The following is a 19632-nucleotide window of genomic DNA, read 5'->3' on the forward strand; positions in this document are numbered from 1 at the left end:
ATGTATTGTCTAATGGTAGTAAAATGAAGTCCTTGCACATGGTTTACATGGATATGTCATTTTCCAGGCGATGTATTCTTCACCAAAGTACTGCACATGAACTCACCCACGACCCCCCACGAGAAATCGAGTGCAATCTCAAATACTTTGGATGTCAAAATATTTATTTTTAAAACTAAACCATACAGCACTGAGATAACCGAGGAGCAGATTTCCTCCAAACCCAATTACACTCCCACTGGGATTGAATTTCCGTGTCGGTGACAACAGTGCGGCGGGGATGCCTGATTTAACCTCCCTCGCTGCTTAGATTCCCAAGTGGGTCAGTGACCGAGAGTGTCCCGCCCCTGAAATGTTTTCTCCTGAGCCCGAGTGTAGTCGGTGGAATTCGGGTTTTACGGTTGCCCACACACAAATGGTGGAGAAGCGCAGAGCGTGAGCGGAAGACTTTGATTTTGGAGGTTTTCTTTCCGACGCTTGCTCGCGGCTTCGCTGTTGGGGGCGAAAGGGGATATCGCGCGCCGTGTCTGCCCGGCATGTGGAAACTCAAATCCGCCAACGGCAATTTTGTAAATGGCTAAATAAAGGCCTCCACCGGGAAAGCAAAGAGGGGTGGACTGGCGGTGTTCAGTCTCGTTGCATTTTTTATTTGGCGAATCTTAAAAGACGTCCGAAGATTCATTTGGAGGGTGTGTTTTAAAATGTATTTCCTCACTGTGAGAAGAGGCAAATAAACGAAAGTTTATACTTAACCTGACCTTTTATTGCATTTGTATTTCTTTGAAATGTTGCATCAAGCGATGTTTAAATAAAAACGAAAATCATTTTCAAATTAAATGGTCTTCTCTCAACGGATCAACTATCACAGCAAATGAACCTTCTGGCCCTTGGTCAACAAATGCCAAAAGTGGCTTTTTGTGCCCTTGTATAGAGGGCGGGAGAGGGAGGGGGGGAGGCAGTGAGCCGCTTTCGCAGTGGCGCACTTTGGGAGAGTGACTTTGGCATGGCTCTGGTTTCCTTTCTTGCTGCCGTGCACAGCGGAGATCGTCAGCGCAGTGACGGCAGCAGACAAACCCTCCCTCCTACGCACGCAAACACACACGCACTCACGTGTGTGCACACATGTGCACTGCCAGCGCATGGCTTTGGACATTAAATTCCTTTCGACAATAACGCCGACCGATCCAACACAACGGACTTGCCTAGACGCAGTGGGCGGCAGAAGAAAACTGGGAGAGGGAGAGAGAGAGAGTGAGAGAGAGGAAGAGAGGGAGGGAGAGAGAGAGAGAGAGCAAAATAAGTCGAGGGAGAAGAACACGGAGAAGAGAGAGGGAGGGAGGGCACCAAAGTAGGAGGGGGAATGGTGAGAGCAAAATAGTGCTGCCACCTGTTTTTTTCCCCCAGTGCCAGGGTGGCAGTGTGGGTAATGAAAATGCAAAGCCCCCCAGCGCGGCTCGATATGCCGAGCACGAGAGGGGTGCGCGTGGCGGAGAGGCACCGTTAATAATCGCGCTGCGTTGGTCGCTGTCCAAATCTTTGGACATGTTTTATTTTTGAAAGGAAGGGATTTAAAAAAAAAACGCCACACAAGCCGTGTGGGAGGAGGTGTGGAGGGGGGGGGGTGAGGTTTGCCGAGCCAGCTGATTGTTAACGCGGAGAGCCTGGGGAGAAGCTGCTCCTCGGAGTCCAGGTGTTCCCGTGGGGGCGGTGAGCGACGCACGGGGAACCCCATGGGTTGCACGGTGAGCTTCACCTGCTGCGAGGAGGAGGAGGAGGACCATCAGAGCGAAGCATCTCTGGCAGCCAAGGGGAAGGGAAAGAGAGGGAGGAAGAAGAGGAAGAAGGATGAGCGAAGGAAGCTTCTCAAGGTACTCGGAGGCGGCGCACCGATCAAATTCATATCGGCATCGTTGATAGCGGGTTTACACCTCGCGCTCTGACGTGAGAAAGATCGCTGTTCGCAATGCACTTGTGACCGCTGTGATTATCGCCGGGCCACGGATTGCGGCAAACCGGTCTCTGCCGCCACGCGGGATTTCTCAGCCTGTCGCCGTATTTCAGAACGCGAACAACCCACCGGGCTGCAAAGTGACGTTCTGTGTGCGAGTACACACAATAGCACTGACAGGTTTGTTCAATTCTGTTGGTCACCGGCCATGAATAACGCCGTTGTTGTTGTTTTTTTGGTGTGTGCACGCTCCGGCCGCTAAAATGCGTGACTTTAAGGGCAAAATAACGCACAGAGGGGTTTTGTTCTTGACTCTGCGAGTAAATCAAGAGTTGATGACGTCAATATTTACCCAGAATGGTGCGGTGTCGCCAGGTGCTCGCTCTGAGGCCGCACCTGCGGTACCACGTGGCTTTTAATTGTTACCAGTCAGGGTTCTGCAACCCAGCTTTCTCGGAGCAATCTTCCATCTCGCGTCTCAACATTTTGAATCGTTGGTTTTAACGTTTGGAAACGCTTAATTGTATACGTGAAAAGATACACGCGTGAAATGTTAAGATGGTAATTGTAACGGCTAAAATAAAGTAAACTATTACATGACGTTAAGGTGACAACAGTTAAAGGCACAGCCTTGCAAGCGATGGCTCGTACCACTGCTGGCAGAACGGCCTTCACGAGAGGGAAATCTCGAGGGTGTTTTGGCCTACTCTGTCACGCTGGCCACACTTATTAGATTCACCCCACCACGTACAACCCTGACATTTTAACTTCCTGTGATGCACCCGTCTAGACTGCCGAGTGGACAGAGGTGGGTGGAGAGTTCATGCATGTGCACCACTTTTACAATAGTCGCGGTGGCGAAATGTTAACTGCTGGCATGCAGGAGATTGTGGGTTCGACCCGACGCTGATGCCTGGAAATTTGGAGTTTGCGTGTCTCTCTTTCTCCCCGTGGTCGCGCTGATTTTTCTCCGAGTCATCCGGTTTTTCTCGCCACGTTTAGAAACACGAGTATTTGGCTGCTATATGCATTTTCACGTGATGGGCCACTTCGTTGAGCAATCATTTGTGGCCAGGTTGCTTCTGAAAAAATATCTACATAGCTCAATGGGCCTTACTTGGTAAAATAAAAAAAAATGTTTCGTAGTTCAATCAGCGAACTCTGCGTTTCCGTGGCGGCATTCCCACCACAAACCAACAGCTCTATAAATAGTGACAGCACAATAAAGACACTGCATAGTTATTTTTTATTTGTGGCGTTGTGTAGCATTGACAGCTGCCTCGAAACGGTGTCAGCAGCTGCGTAAGCCCTGAACTCTCCGCTGTTCTGGTATCCGAACACCCCCGAGCCCCCCCTCCCCCCTCCTCCACAATAACTCCGCTGCAGCAGTGGCCACACTCCACAGGGTCTCTGGTTGGGTGGTGGTGGCTGTACTGCACGTGGCCTGTAGTCCAGCTCTATGGAGGCAGCGAGGGTTGGCGCATCGAGCGGACGTTGTGAAACTCCCTTCTCGTGGGCATTGAGGTGCCATACCCTGACCGGCCAGGAGAAGGCGCTGCAGCAAGTGTGGACTCATCTCTATCTGTTCCATTTGTATGGGGTGGCGTTGTTCCCTCACATGCATGGGTTTGTTACAGGTGGTCTGGTTTCCTCCCAAATGTATGAACGCTTAATCATATAATTGGCTGAAAAAGTCTCAATATATTTATCCACATCCGTGTGTGTTGTGCGACACACTTTGGGGTGAATGACAATAAATACAACAAAAATACCGACTACCTATGCGTTCATACTTAATTTGGAGCTTTCGTGACTGCAGGAATTACTCTTTGGTTCTTTCGGTAAAGTCACGCATAAAGAGAAAATAATAAATTAAATACTAACATACGACGTTTCGATTGCAACACAAGCAATCATCATTAGGTATAAATGAAATAGAAACACAAATCTAGTATACTTTGAAATGTAATGTACCATAGCGGTGCCGTTCTTTCCGTTTCTTGGCTGGCTGCTTGCGCGCGTTGCCGGCGCTGGCTATTTACTGCAAGCGGAAGTGAAGGCCCCTGCTGACGGGGACGCGGCCTAGAACGGCAGGCTCCCTCTTGGCTGGAATGAAGGCTGGCACTTGCCTGCTGCGAGGAAATGTCTCGCATTGCCAAATTCCTGACCCTCAATGGGAGCCCAGTGTGCGGTGGGCACCCGTGCAAGCTTCAGTGACCTAGCGGGGATTTTTTTCCCTCTCCACCTCCTTTTGGCCTCTCGCAGGAGGAATCATATTTTTCCCCTCCCCTCGGAGGCTTTTAGTGCCATTGAAATGCGGTTACACTGAAGTGCGCAGCTGCGGAGGCCAGGACCATGTAAAATTGGGTTCTTTGTCGGCAGCAGTCAGGAGGCTTTGAATGGCAGAGTTAATGGGTTTAGGCACGAAAAGGGCCTCTTGCTTGCTGCTGCGCTTTCACAATTATTCGGCGATAAAAAAAAATATGCGGTAACTCACAGTGCGGCCAATGTCACCGGCTCCGTTGGGGCAAGAAAATGAACAGAGCTGAACGAATCTGAAGTTTACGCGAAGATTTGTATAAATTTGTTTATATTGGAGGTTGGAGAGCGGTAAAAGGGCGATGCCCGATTTTAAATCGCGTTTGAACGCTTAAGTCACCAATCTACATGACTACGATGTATTGACAAATGTTTACATTTGATTTCACTGAAAACTCGATCTTTGCCAAGGCTGTGAAATATTGTTTCAACAATTCTGAGAAAATATTTAAATGTAACTTTCATATCTCTGCATAATTCATAAAGTATACATATAGATGCATACACCAAAGTGCACATTTTACCTACACGCTTACAGATTCAAACTATTATAAAATAGCTCGTACATTTTTTGTTTACCAATGTATGAATATCTGCTTTCATACGCTGTTAATAATTTATTACGGCAAGTCTCCTGGTCTCACCAGCATCAGCAGCACACTGCCCGCCACGGTGGTGGAGTTGATTTTACCTCCAGCCGCAAAGCAGACTCTGGACTTTACTCATCTGTGTTGGCGCCAGAAATGTTTAGCTGGTGGGGGGGTGGGGCTATGGTTTTTAAAACCATGACATGAATGGGTTGGCTCTATTATACAATAACATGTTTATCAACATTCTATCAGTGGTATAGCAATAATTAACACAAAGGCAATGGAAACAGATTTCAAACGAGCCACGGCCTCTGTCAGTTCTAGCCCCATTACGTGGAAAATTAAATACATCCGCAGTGCGATTATAGCGATGGCACCCAAACTCTGGCCCATTTACGAAACTCACTGTAGCCTGTGTTCTTTCAACAGAAGAGGTAGAACAGCAAAACTGCACGAACTCTCTCCCGATGCCACTTGCCCGTGGCCAACGGACCTCAACTATTGCCAATTAGCTCCTGAACATTTTGCTGCCATATGCAAGAATAGAACAGTGACCGTGCTAGCCCACGGCAGTCCGGTAGTCATACCGCGTGCACCATCACCAACTTCGGCGTGTACTGACCTGCTGCTCAAATCAATGAGATTTCAACAGCATCGGTGACACTGGGTATAGACTGCATATGTACTGTATCTATGGGAGTGGCGTAACAATGGAGTGCGCAGGCGGTGCAACTGCGCTGGCACCCAAGGGCTGAAGGGCCCCCAGATGCCGGGCCACGAAACAAGAAGGGAGCTGGACAGGGGGAGGGGCTCTCTCATCCCCTGGCACCGGGGCCCACGCCAACTTCGCCATGCCACTGGCGCGCAGCGGATCATCAGTTTATTAATTTACACGATACTGTGATAATTTTTTGGTCGGTTTATAGACTTGGTAAAATGCTTTCTTTATTCGGTGCTACACGCAAGTTATTGTTGGGCAGACTATGCCTCCATTCAGTGACCCTGGGGTTTGCGTTTCCAACTTCCTCTTCTCCAAGTTGCGCATCTCAGATTGCAAAGTGTGGCTTCATTGTCCCAGTCTGAAAGCTGCGTTCATCCTTCTTCTGCTGCTGCTGCTGCATGTTTCCTTCCTTCTGATGACGGTACCGCAGGGATTATGTCCGAAGCACTGCACAGGTTGTGGCGGTGTTTTTCAGACTGATTGTTAGCTGTTGATCAGACATTAAGGCTTGTAACATTAAGGCCTGATTTTTGTTTAATTGTATTATTTTATCTTGCCGTGCCTTCCAGCAGTGTGTATAGTCACGTCTCATTACGATGTCTGTTGATTGTATTTGTTTATTTGAAGTTCAGAATATTTCATGGACTATAGGGTAACCCAAATGTCAGGGCACATCGGATTATTTTATTGATTTCAACAGATCACAGAGTTAATTAATGTAAGTTAACAAATGTTCAAACTGACTTCAATTAACATCACTGCAGGCAGGAATGTTTTTGAAATTAATTCAGGATTTTTTAAAAGATTACAGTTGTAATCTTTGAACATTCATCAACTATGCTTTGTCTCAATTCAGTAAAAAAAAAATCAATTTTAAAATGTCATCTGAAAATGAAGAATTAATATAGATATGATTAATGATAATGGATAAAATACTCACTTATAGAATACATAATTGCAATGTTTCAATGCCAGTTTTAAAATAAATATAACCCTCTGCATATAGTTACACTTACACTCGGTAGGATTTCTTATGACCTACAGTATTTGTGTGCACTCAGCCCATGTAAATCCACTGCTGGATGAAGACATCCCGACAATGTGTCAGTCATGGCGACCGTTTGACCATACTTCACCATGCTGGTCATTGTGGATCGGGGAAGGGGAGGTCATCGAGGATCAGTTCACATATCACCATTGATATGTGAACTGATCAGGTCGCCATGTTCAAAGCCCACTGCGCTAACCGCTGCGCCACCGCTCCTCACACTAATTGCATAAAGTCTTATATTTAAGGGTCCGCTACCTGTCCAGAATTGGCATCTGTGCTCAGGTGGTGCCAGTTGATTTGTGGCCGAGGTGTGGTACCGGTATTGCTGTGGTGAGCTTTCTTACAGGATACTGCATACTTCTGACAGACCTTTGGTGTGTGGGAATGATGCAAGTCTACATTGTGGGTCCACAGTAACGTTTGGGTGGGGGTGTAAAATGAGATGTTATTCAAGGGGAAGCTGTAGGAGGCCAAACACCTGCAATGTTACTACAAGGGGACATGAGCGGCAGACCCCTGGTCTCTATTTTAACTCACGTGTGTATGTGTGTATCGTTACACGCTTTAATTTTCAAGTTGTGTTATAGCCATGCTTACGTTGTACGTGCGAGCACACAGCAAAGTCACGAGATGCAATGCACCTTCATTGTATGAAATGAAGGAATTTCAAGAATTGCTTGTTGCGCTTATCCAGACAATTAAAACGTGGCTTTTACATCCATGAAAACATGCCAACGCAGAGTTATGAAGTTCACAACAAAGGGGACCTGGCTGTACGGTTGCCACCTCTGAGATACAATACATGGGCACGTGTCACGAGAAGGAAAAGCATATCTCAATACCGACAGAGATTTTCCAGGACAGGGACTTCAAAAAGAGGATGATCCCTGGGACGACCAGAACAGGTGGCTGTTGCAGGCGGATGAGTGGCGGGCGGAAGCAGGCGGGGAGGGGCTGTTTGTGTCGGACGTGGCTGTGTTTGTTGTCATTCAACCGGGAGGTTTCCCCCCTGGCTTGTGAGCCGCCCGTGCCCACTGGCGTGGGTTGAGCACCTGCCCGGAAGCCGTTGTTGGCCATCGCGAGGCAGGCGGAAGGTGAAAGGTCGGGGTTGGATGTCACCTGATGAGCTCGCACCTGCAACGCAATTATCCAGCAGCTCACCCGAGCATCCTCAGCAGACGCACACTCTCTTGCTGTGGCTGTTTTCTCCTTTCCTATACAACATTTGTGAATGTTTCATATCATCACGCGTTGTCAAATTTTACGCAACTTATTATCCAAAACTCGACGCATACCTCCGCTTGTGCATTAGAAACCAAAAATTATTGTGATGAATGTATAGATATAAATTATTCATCTCATTGAACGAGTTTAGATGATGTTGTGTATTTATTTTGGATCAACGTGGTTCTAACTCTGTAACAATAAACCCAGGGAACTCATTTTTCGAATTGTAAATATTGATATAATTTGACATCATAGCCTTCTGGGCTTCCCCATTCCAATAGTTGTTGCTGAAGAACTTTGACCCCGTGAATTTGACAAATTACTGGGCATAAGTCATAAACAAATACACACGGATAGATGTTTTTTTTCAATCGCAGCCATCTACCATCCCAAAACGATGATCCCTCTTTCGGGGGTCACGCGACATTCCCAGTATTTTTGCCTTGTCTACTCAGTGTCGACGGGAGGGGCTGGATGAATGTCGTTGGGAAAGGCTTCAGCATGTCGGTATCCCACTGCCGGTCTACACGTGGGGCACTGCACGGTGTGTGTCCAGGGAGGCTTGCAGCCTTGTAAATCTGTCACATCCTCCGCTCTGTGTTTGTTTGACGCTTGCTGGAAGAAGCATGAGAAACCAGCCACGGTTAGCCTAGGCTGTTTTTGCTGCTCAATCAGATGACACGTTGCGGTGCAGATGGCGCGCAGTAACAATAAATAATAATTTTCAGTGTGTTGTTAATCCACTGCTGGATGCATACCGCCTCTTCATGCCGTGTCAGTCATCGGGGTGGAGGGGGTGGAGGGGGTGGAGGGGGTGGAGGGGAACCAAGGACCAGCACGAGACTCAATGTCACTCGCCACTGATGTTCGCCGTGGCCGGAATTTGAACTCAGATTCCCTGGCCCATAGTGCAGTGCGTGAAGCCCAGCACTCGTGTGCTTTCACAACGATCAGCAGGCTGAGAACATTTTCTTTTAATATTATTATCCTTTCATCTTCCGAACTTCGTGCATTAAAATTAAGTATGTTCCACATAGCACCACAAATTAGACGCACTTAATGGAATAATGGACAATTGTGCCAAATTTAATTTCAGAAGCATTGCATGAGAGCGTTGTGCAAACACATCAGAGTGAATCTAATGCAATATTTCGAGAACATGACTCATAGGGCATGCTGTTCCTGTAATTGATGCGACCTTATTCCAGAGCACAGGCCCATTACATTACGCATTTTCTGGGCATGAGCCCTTCGAAACGAATGCCACAGAACTGGTTCTGAGCGAGGGTAATCAATGCGTCATCCACTTTGTAGCGATAGGAACAGATACGTACAATTTATACATCAGAGATTCGTGTCCCAGTGACACAGCCAATATATCACGTCTGAAGCAGATGCAGTAATTTCTATAGGGATATGACATTTTTTTTATATCGATGCATCAACGCAATTACATTTATTACACAGTTTTATTATTATGTCAAATACACTGAACGTAGCCTTGCGATAGTGGAAAGTTAAAGGCTTCCCCTCTCAATGTTGGTCGTAGGGTATTGCTGTCTGTGACCATACCTCACCGCGCAGTTCGCTCTCCACTGCGCATCGCTGCTCTCCTGGCCATAGACATGGCGTGGAACAGATAATAAGGATACGCGTTAATCATTGGCTGCTATGTTCTGACTTCTGAAATAAAACAACGCATTTAAAAAAAATAAACTGCGCTAAAAGTGGCGATTCAAATTGATATCGAGATCTCGGGGTGCGTGTGTGTACACGTGTGTGCGTGTGTGTACACGTGTGTGCGTGTGTGTGCACGTGTGTGCGTGTGTGTGCACGTGTGTGCGTGTGTGTGCACGTGTGTGCGTGTGTGTACACGTGTGTACGCGTGTGTGTACACGTGTGTACGCGTGTGTGTACACGTGAGTGCGTGTGTGTACACGTGTGTGCGTGTGTGTGCACGTGTGTGCGTGTGTGTGCACGTGTGTGCGTGTGTGTACACGTGTGTGCGTGTGTGGACACGTGTGTGCGTGTGTGTACACGTGTGTGCGTGTGTGTACACGTGTGTGCGTGTGTGTACACGTGTTCCGCCTTACGCAGACAGCGTTAATTGCTTAGCGCGTCACGTGGAACGCTAAACGCTGAAAGACGGAGCGTTTTAGGTCGCGAGAACTGGAGTTTGGGAAACTCTGCGTTAGAGAGTGGTGGTGCTTGGAGCACGAGAGGAGAGCAGAGGGCATGGTGAGTAAAGGGAGGATGATCCAACTGATGGCGCTGATGGGAAGGACGTGCTCTTTTTCATCCTTCGAGGACGGCAAACTTGGTCACATCTGCAACGCATTACTACCGCTGCCGCCTTGGCCTTTCTGGAATCCTAGCCATGCCTGTACACAAATCAATTGGTCTCTGCTCAAAGCCAAAGGTCGATGTTTTTATTGGGGTTCGGGAGGTTATCAAGAGGTTAAGGGGGTGGGGGTCAGCCTCGATGCGTTTTCTTCTTGCTGAGAATAACCGCATGCTGGGCTCGTGCACTAATTGCCACGTATTTCTCCGTCGTTAATCTTCATTTGTGTATCGCGGGCGTTTCACGACTCTTAGCTGCAGGTTGTCAAAAGAACTTCGTCATGGGTCCGTGAGCCGTGTTTTAATGTAAATTTTAGTTGCATGGACAGATTGAAATATGTTTTTTTTTAATATGAAATATTAATGATCCCCCTGTGGATGTAATCCCCAAAGTGCCCTAGATTCGCAAGCACACTTAAGAATCCCCATTAATGTATCGATAAGAAACCTATAAATTAACGGAAATCATTCATTCCTAACCTCCGCGGGAGGCCATTTACGGTCACAACAAGTGCACGAATTAAAAACCAACTCGGTTAGGGAAAATACGCGGGAGTCATTTTTGCGAAAAAACTAAAACAAAATTCGTGCAACGGATTCACGTCCCGTCGTCGACATCGCCGAGATGAGCGCAGCGGACGCGCTGTGAGCGAGGAACCCGCGGCATCGTCGCACGTGGCGACGACGGCTCCCTGGAGCGCCGTGTTCTCATCCACCCTCCCGGAGGGGGTGGGGTGAAGCGGTGGGGTGAAGTGGGGTGAAGCAGGGGGGGGGGGGGCACTCGAGTTCAGCAGGGAATGATGCGCTGCGTAGTTACAGCACTGCCTCCCCTTGGAACTAAACGAGAAGCTACTGTTGTTGTTGTTGTTCTACTTCTTGGTTCTTTCGGTAAAGTCACGTAGAAGGAAAATAATAAAATAATAAAAATAAAACATAATAAAATAATTCTCACGACGTTTCGGCCGCAACGCGAGCAGCCGTCTTCAGGTGGAGAACAGCCGTCTTCAGGTGGAGAACAGGTCTGTCGACAGACCTGTTCTCCACCTGAAGACGGCTGTTTGCGTTGTGGCCGAAACGTCGTGAGAATTATTTTAGTATGTTTTATTTTTATTACTTTATTATTTTCCTTCTACGTGACTTTATCAAAAGAACCAAGAAGATGAATCCCTGCAGTCACGAAAGCTTTAAATCGAAGTTGTTGTTGTTGTTGTTTTTACCAGGTAAGAAGGTCCATTGAGCTCTGCAGCTCCTTTTCAGATGCGACATGGCCACAAATGATAGCGCACTGGAAGTGGCTTATCGTGTGGCAACGCATAGCGGGCAAATACTCTGAAGGCGTGATGTTGATTTTCAACGTGGAGGGGAAAACCGGAGGACCCGGAGAAAAATCTACGCGACCACGGGGAGATAGAGAGAGAGAGACACGCAAACTCCAAATATACAGCAGCAGGCATTGTCAGGGTCGGGATCGAACCCACGCCCTCCTATACACCAGGCGAGGTAGTTCGCATCTCTCCGTCGTGGCGCCCTTAGAATGATCCCGCGCTCGATCATTGCCTCTCCCCGGCTGCTCTTTAAACATCGCCTCTTGTTTCTCCTCCATGGCAGCAGCCGCTTCTGCTGCCCCTGCTGCCCCTGCTGCCCCTGCTGCCCTGTGGCCATCTCTGGCGACGGCTGCTGTCTCGCTCGGCTCAGTCCGGCGAGAGTGACGCAGTTTGTCTTGGCGACGTTTCGTCTCCCACCACGGCACGGTCACGCCGCTAATCCCATCACTCTCTCGAGTTCCATTCATTCTTCCCGCCCCGACCAGCCGCGAACTATACTTTGTGTACGCACGCGCATGTGTGTGTGTGTGTGTAGGAACGTGTGTGTGTGTGTAGGAACGTGTGTGTGTGTGTAGGAACGTGTGTGTGTAGGAACGTGTGCATGTGTGTGTGTAGGAACGTGTGTGTGTGTAGGAACGTGTGTGTGTGTAGGAACGTGTGTGTGTGTGTGTGTAGGAACGTGTGTGTGTGTGTAGGAACGTGTGTGTGTAGGAACGTGTGCGTGTGTGTGTAGGAACGTGTGTGTGTGTGTGTAGGAACGTGTGTGTGTGTGTAGGAACGTGTGTGTGTGTAGGAACGTGTGTGTGTGTGTAGGAACGTGTGTGTGTGTAGGAACGTGTGTGTGTGTGTGTAGGAACGCGTGTGTGTAGGAACGTGTGTGTGTGTAGGAATGCGTGTGTGTAGGAACGTGTGTGTGTGTGTAGGAACGTGTGTGTGTGTAGGAACGTGTGTGTGTAGGAACATGTGTGTGTGTGTAGGAACGTGTGTGTGTGTAGGAACGCGTATGTGTAGGAACGTGTGTGTGTAGGAACATGTGTGTGTGTGTAGGAACGTGTGTGTGTGTAGGAACGCGTATGTGTAGGAACGTGTGTGTGTGTGTAGGAACGCGTGTGTGTAGGAACGTGTGTGTGTAGGAACGTGTGTGTGTGTAGGAACGTGTGTGTATGTGTAGGAACGTGTGTGTGTATAGGAACGTGCGTGTGTATTGGAACGTGTGTGTGTGTAGGAACGTGCGTGTGTGTGTAGGAACGTGTGTGTGTGTGTAGGAACGTGCGTGTGTGTGTGTGTAGGAACGTGTGTGTGTGTGTGTAGGAACGTGTGTGTGTGTGTAGGAACGTGTGTGTGTAGGAACGTGTGCGTGTGTGTGTAGGAACGTGTGTGTGTGTAGGAACGTGTGTGTGTGTGTAGGAACGTGTGTGTGTGTAGGAACGTGTGTGTGTGTGTAGGAACGTGTGTGTGTGTAGGAACGTGTGTGTGTGTGTAGGAACGCGTGTGTGTAGGAACGTGTGTGTGTGTAGGAACGCGTGTGTGTAGGAACGTGTGTGTGTGTGTAGGAACGTGTGTGTGTGTAGGAACGTGTGTGTGTAGGAACATGTGTGTGTGTGTAGGAACGTGTGTGTGTGTAGGAACGCGTGTGTGTAGGAACGTGTGTGTGTGTGTGTAGGAACGCGTGTGTGTAGGAACATGTGTGTGTGTGTAGGAACGTGTGTGTGTGTGTAGGAACGCGTGTGTGTAGGAACGTGTGTGTGTGTGTAGGAACGTGTGTGTGTGTAGGAACGCGTATGTGTAGGAACGTGTGTGTGTGTAGGAACGTGTGTGTGTGTAGGAACGTGTGTGTGTGTAGGAACGTGTGTGTGTGTAGGAACGCGTGTGTGTAGGAACGTGTGTGTGTGTGTGTAGGAACGTGTGTGTGTGTGTAGGAACGTTTGTGTGTGTAGGAACGTGCGTGTGTGTGTAGGAACGTGTGTGTGTGTGTGTAGGCACGAGTGTGTGTGTAGGAACGTGCGTGTGTGTAGGAACGTGTGTGTGTGTGTAGGAACGTGTGTGTGTGTGTAGGAACGTGTGTGTATGTGTAGGAACGTGTGTGTGTGTAGGAACGTGCGTGTGTATTGGAACGTGTGTGTGTGTAGGAACGTGCGTGTGTAGGAACGTGTGTGTGTGTGTGTAGGAACGTGCGTGTGTGTGTGTGTAGGAACGTGTGTGTGTGTGTAGGAACGTGTGTGTGTGTGTGTAGGAACGTGCGTGTGTGTGTGTATGTGTAGGAACGTGCGTGTGTGTGTATGTGTAGGAACGTGTGTGTGTGTGTGTGTAGGAACGTGCGTGCGTGTGTGTGTAGGAACGTGTGTGTGTGTAGGAACGTGTGTGTGTGTGTAGGAACGTGTGTGTGTGTAGGAACGTGTGCATGTAGGAACGTGTGTGTGTGTAGGAACGTGTGTGTGTGTAGGAACGTGTGTGTGTGTAGGAACGCGTGTGTGTGTGGGGGGAGCGGTGGTTCAGCGGCGACCCGAGTTCGAGTCCAGGTCATAACCTATAGTGATGTATATCTGAACTGGTTCTAAGCCTCCCCTAGGTCGACTCGACCTTAAATGAGTACTTCGTACGGTGTAAAAATATGAGCACTGGGGACACAAAGGTGGCCCGGCGAGGTATCGGCCAATCAACGTTTACGTGCCACGCTGGCCGTATAGCGGCTCGCGAACAGCACTTGGCCCACTCATCTGTTAAAGACTTTGTGTTTGGGTACTATCACTGGTGGTGAATGCACTGCACTATGAACCCGGAAAAATGCGTGAGATTTCCATGCAGGGCTAACGTGAGTGACGAGTGATATCTGAACCGGTCCTGGGCGCTCCGCTCACCAACCCGCACCGACCGGCGTGATGAAATATGGGCAAACAACCCCCATGGCCGGCATGGCACACGGGGGGGGGGGGGGGGGGCAGGCCTTCGTCCAGCGGTAGATTGAGAAAATAATTTGAACTCGTCTTCTACGTGACTTTACCGAAAGAACCAAGAAGATGAATCCCTGCAGTCACGAAAGCTTTAAATCGAAATATGAACTCGGTTCAACCAGGTTCAGAGTGCACCGTGCTAACCGCCGCACGAACATTCCACCCCCCAAATCAATAAGCTTTTTGAAACCAGGCGAGAGACCACTTCATTTAAAGAAGAATGCAGTTTCACTAAACACGGTTATGAATGATTTAAAATGTGTGGTATGTAGCCAAATTTGGGATAGCTGCGGTAACGAATGCCGTTCACCACATGCGTTGTTTTGTGAGACCCCTTTTAAATGAAATAGCTTTTGCGAGAGGTTTTAATTAAAGCACTTTAAATAATCCCAACAGCTACACATTTCAGATGTGGGCACAAGTTCGCGGGCTTGAGCTTGGATCTCCCTTTGGGTGAAAGGAGGACAGCTTATATCAGTTAGGCAAAGCAAAGCGTGCTGGGGACAGTCTTGCCTGTGTTGTGTTCATTCCTATAGAAACCGTGTAATTGATTTGACGTTGTATTTATCCTGCTGTGGCTTTTGACACAATTTAATTTTGCCGAAGTCTGTAGGATTGTGATCGACAACACTGAGCTGGTTTATATTGGAGAGATTTGTGTTTTATTTGGCAAGAGATAGTGATTTTTTTTTTACATTCCCTTAATGTCATTAATGTGCTCACAGGTTTTGGAAAAATAAATATTATTTTTCTTCTCCAGGATAATGTGGATGAATTAAATGTAATGATTCATACAACATGCAGGAAAGTGTCCCTACTTCACTGTGCCGTAGCGTGGATTAACCTTAAAGCGTGTGGATTATTTTTGAGTTGGCGCACGCAAATATTTGGTCCAATAATGTAGGGCTTGTGACGTAACCAGTCCATTTACTGTCTTGTCTTAACATGAAAGGCAATTATTGTAATGCTGTATTAAGCCATGTTTCGTACATCTCCTTGTCTGTTTATTGACTAGTGCAAACATGACATTAAATTAATTTTGACGTTTCTCTAACTTATTTTAAAAAAATTATTCAAGAGCAAACTTTCATTCCAGGAAATAAATGTGTAATTTAATGTTGATTCATGTGTGTGCCTTTTATTTCTTATGTAAGGTGGTTAAAAAACATGTAATTTCTACTTGGTTGTTTTTGCGCCAAATTCTATTCAATTCATTATTGCAAATTAGATCTCCTCCTGGTCGTTTGAGCTCTCACTTAGTTTAGCAAAATAAACTTGAAACTACAGAATACAAATATTAAAACACATCATCACATCACTGTAATCATCATGAGCCAAGATCAATCCACTGCTGGACGAAGGCTTCCCCAAGCCACCATCACCTTCCACGATCTTGCCATGCAACAATCCACCCGGCACCCGCACACAAACCAATTTCATCGCTCCATCTCCACTGTGTACGACTCCACAATGCATTCCATTCCTTTGACTGCCGCTCCGTTCTTATTATTTTTTTCACCATCGTCCCTTCCAGCCGTGACGTGTCCTGTCCCAGCCCACATGTCGTTCACCTGCATGTGTTCGCAAGTGCATCTTATAATTGCAACCTGTAATCTGGGCCGTATTATCCAATAGGCACAGTAGGCACTGTGCCCCTAGGATCTACAAAAAACTAAAGGGCTTATGGAAAAAAAATGCGACCATGTTTTTGTTCTTATAATACCTTTTTTTTCTTAACCAAGATATCTTCTGGAATAAATATATTTCTATAGCAGGGATAGGCACAGTGTGCATACAAAGAGGCAGAGTCAATCTTTTGAGCGAAATTAACACCGGAGATGACATTTTAAAGATTTTTTCATTGCAAAATCAGCAACAACATCTTCAAATGGTGTTTCCCCCCACAATCTCATTCTCAATGGAGAGCAGTGGCAAGGCGAGACGTGGCGGCGTTGCTGTTGCTGCTACGCTTAAAACAAGCTGAGTGACAGCGGCGGGAGTGACATGGGGCCAGTAGCCGCTGTAGAGAGATACCACCGAAGGCCTACGAAGCAGAAGTGCCCAGGGCCTACAAGGACCTTCATCCGGCCCTACCTGTAGTTTGTCCGCAACGTGCACGAGCTGCAATCGTTCTTGTTCGACTTTCTGGCTACCGATGCGCGCGTGGTGCAGGGCTTTCACGCGTACCGCTAGCTGACTTCCACATTTCTAAAACGGTAAATGTATAATGTGTTATTCCTTTCGGTAATGTGATTACAGAACTGTACTTCTTTTATACCGAATTCTGTAAAAGGGTGTTTACAACGTACGGGGAATGTATCTGCCACGGGGCCGAGTTGGTTCGTGGGGCTTTCGGCTCAACTGGCCACCGCAAAATGCTCGTCAGGCACAGTGGTGGTCTGGGCATGGACTTTTTCTCCATGGGCGGGAGGGGGGGATGAAAGGACGAAAGTCGGTGGACGGCGTCCAAATGGAATTACAGGGCATTTTTTGGGGAGGGACCGTAGGTTGTTTTGAAGGCGACCCATAGCTTGCCTGACGGGGTAAGATGATGTGAGTGCAGTGGGGGCCACGTGAAGTGTCTCCTTTGTGCGCCGGTTCGGTGGAAAACCTCGGGGTAAATCTAGACGCGGCGAAGAGAATCGATTTGAAATATACTTCCCTTTGCGGTGACAGTGTGTGAGCATAGGCATGCAATATCCCGAATCCTATGTTGCATGGCGGGTTAGTTAAGCACTTAGACATAATTGATAACTCACAATAATAACTAACTTGTTCATGTTCCGTGATTCCATGATGTGTTTGCTAGGTTACTCATTAATTTTCAGTGATGCGGGGCAGCTGATACATTTCAAGCCCATCCTATCTGCCCCAAAGGAGAGATAAAAAAAAGTACATTTCATGAAAACAATATACATAGTCAGACTCTAAAACATTACAGTGTTAATTTGTTTTAACTTAGGCATTCATCGGTAGTTTAAAAAAAAATTGGTAACGGAGGGGATTTTTTTTTCTTGAACGCAAATACCCGCTTGACGTGAGGAATGTTTTGCGGTCGGGTATTGCATGGCCACTCGTCATCTTCAAATGGCTTAATTTTCCCATGACTGTCGCCCGCGTGCCTCTACCCGGCATCGGTGACAACCACCCACACGCCGTCAGCTTAATGGCGCGACACAGGAGGAGGAAACGCCTTCTCGTCGGAGGAAAAACAACCCAGCTAGGACGAGCCGTAAATCCATGATGGTCCGGGAGGACACTCAGTCTTCACTCAAGACTCGCTGGCCCCCATCCTGCACCTGCCCATGCAAAATACCTGTAACGGTTTAGTTTGTAAAAAAATTCCACCCTTTTTAAAATATTTGTTTTGCCTCATTTTTTTTTTACCGCAAACGTGCACGAGTCCTGTGTATCTCTGCCTCCTCTATGATGCGTCGCTTACAAGGAGGCCTCTGCTGTGACGATTCATTCGGGGGTGCGAGACGGTCACACCACAGCCAGCAGAGAGCACAAATCCACGTGGCTTTGATACCCACGTAAGGACAGTTTTCTCTCTCCTCTCTCTCTCTTTTTACGATCAGAGGAAACGAGAAGATGCTCGGTGTAGTCGGCACTTTGCTTCGTTCATCATTTCGTTTTTTTTAGTTTTTTAATGCTTTCCTTTATGTACTCCCCTCGCTCTCGCTCTCTCTCGCTCACTTTCGCTCACTTTCTCGCTCTCTCTCGTTCTCCCTCTCGCTCTTTTTTTTTAACTACGACAAGTGCTGCATCTGAACGCAGCCCTTCTAGCAGTTTCTCTCTCTCTCCCTCCAAGCATTGCCGCGACCCAGCGAGGATGTTCTGTCCGTCACGTTGTGGATGGCGAATGCACAATTGTAATGTTCAATAATTGAGTGGCCAATAGCAACAGTATAATTACTCGTGTGTGTATATATCAACGCCTTATGGAATCTGGTTGTAAAGTTTTGTGTTGTTTACATTCGCACGCTTTGTAATGCGTCACCATTTTTATAACTCATTTATTCAGTCGCAGTAAAAGAAACGGGATGTATAAATGTGGCAAAATAACATTTCACTATCTCAAAGACAAAGCAACGAACAACAGTAAACGTGTAGTGAACTTCAAACAAACAACACAGGGCAATGTGCCACAACAACAACAATAATAATACTTGTAACTGTGAAGTGAAACAGAAGAAGGCTACAAGCTCCATTTCTCATAAGCGATTATAGTCACAAGTTGGACCCTTCAAGAAGCAAACATTTACGGTATTAAACAAAAAAAAACTCCATAAAATGTTTTATATTGAAATGATACCCCTTTCGCATTTATTTTGTATCGAGATGGGAGCAGGCGAATGCACGTTAAAGTTGTTTCACCGTCTGTCGATGACTGTGGCGTCAATTATTATTCTAAGTTATGTAGCCAAGGGTAGGGTAGTGACATTTTGGTGGTTTTCTACAAAATGTTGTGCAGCATTCCTCCGGCTTTATGAAAATGGGGACGGGAGATAATGGGGCTTAGAGTCCACAGCGGGCCGATTGAAGCCGGCTCCGAGTCACCGCAACCAACTCGGTTGTGGGCTTCACAGTTGAACTCTGTGCAAAACTGTTTTTTTGTGCCATACAGGAACCTCCATAAAGTTACATTTTCTTTCAGAAGCTGCCCTTTTGAGCGACATATCTCCCCGATTATCTCGGCTGTTAAGGGTGCAACCTTTTGTCGTTAACTGATGTATGAAATGTGTGGTCCCTAAGAAAAGAAACTTTCGAAATAGTCTTCAGCGACAAATGACACGGGGCTGACGTACGCGCTGCTGTATTGCTGAACTACAAATGCCTCTTCTGGGCATGACATTTGAAACGGCATGCCGTATTTATAGACGTAAAACTGCATAGGTGCAGCAGTATGACATTTAGTCGTTATTATTGATGGCGGATTGGGATAAAGATTATGAAATGGAGAGGTGAACACGAGTGGAATAGAGTGCTTCTGGAAAATCGAATTTGAAAATGGAAAAAAAGCAAGCACATGAGTGTGCCTTCAAAGCAGCGTTTACAACCAGTGCGGTGTGTTTTTGTGTTGTTGTTGCCAGCTTTGACTTGGCGAAGTAGAAACATGTGGACGCAAAGATAAAATGTGCATCGAGAAAGTGGACG

The 19632-nt window shown here is 47.2% G+C and overlaps 1 protein-coding gene across 3 annotated transcripts in view; it reads left to right on the forward strand.

Moving 5' to 3' along the window:
* The window catches only part of LOC144722472 (tensin-3-like), a 144308-nt gene that overhangs the window by 12627 nt on the left and 112049 nt on the right, over window positions 1-19632 (forward strand). The window contains exon 1 of one of the 3 annotated variants that reach the window (XM_078600792.1): window positions 1622-1868. The exons of 1 other annotated variant lie outside the window; for it this stretch is intronic. In XM_078600792.1, the coding sequence (XP_078456918.1) occupies window positions 1731-1868 (138 nt within the window). In that variant the 5' untranslated portion in view covers window positions 1622-1730. Of the gene's footprint in view, window positions 1-1621; window positions 1869-19632 lie in introns of those variants that run through there. One more of the 3 variants, XM_078600728.1, reaches the window with a different exon arrangement.

The sequence above is a fragment of the Lampetra planeri genome, chromosome 1 (genome assembly GCF_965212315.1).
Source record: "Lampetra planeri chromosome 1, kcLamPlan1.2.h2, whole genome shotgun sequence".
Classification (NCBI taxonomy): Eukaryota; Metazoa; Chordata; class Hyperoartia; order Petromyzontiformes; family Petromyzontidae; genus Lampetra; species Lampetra planeri.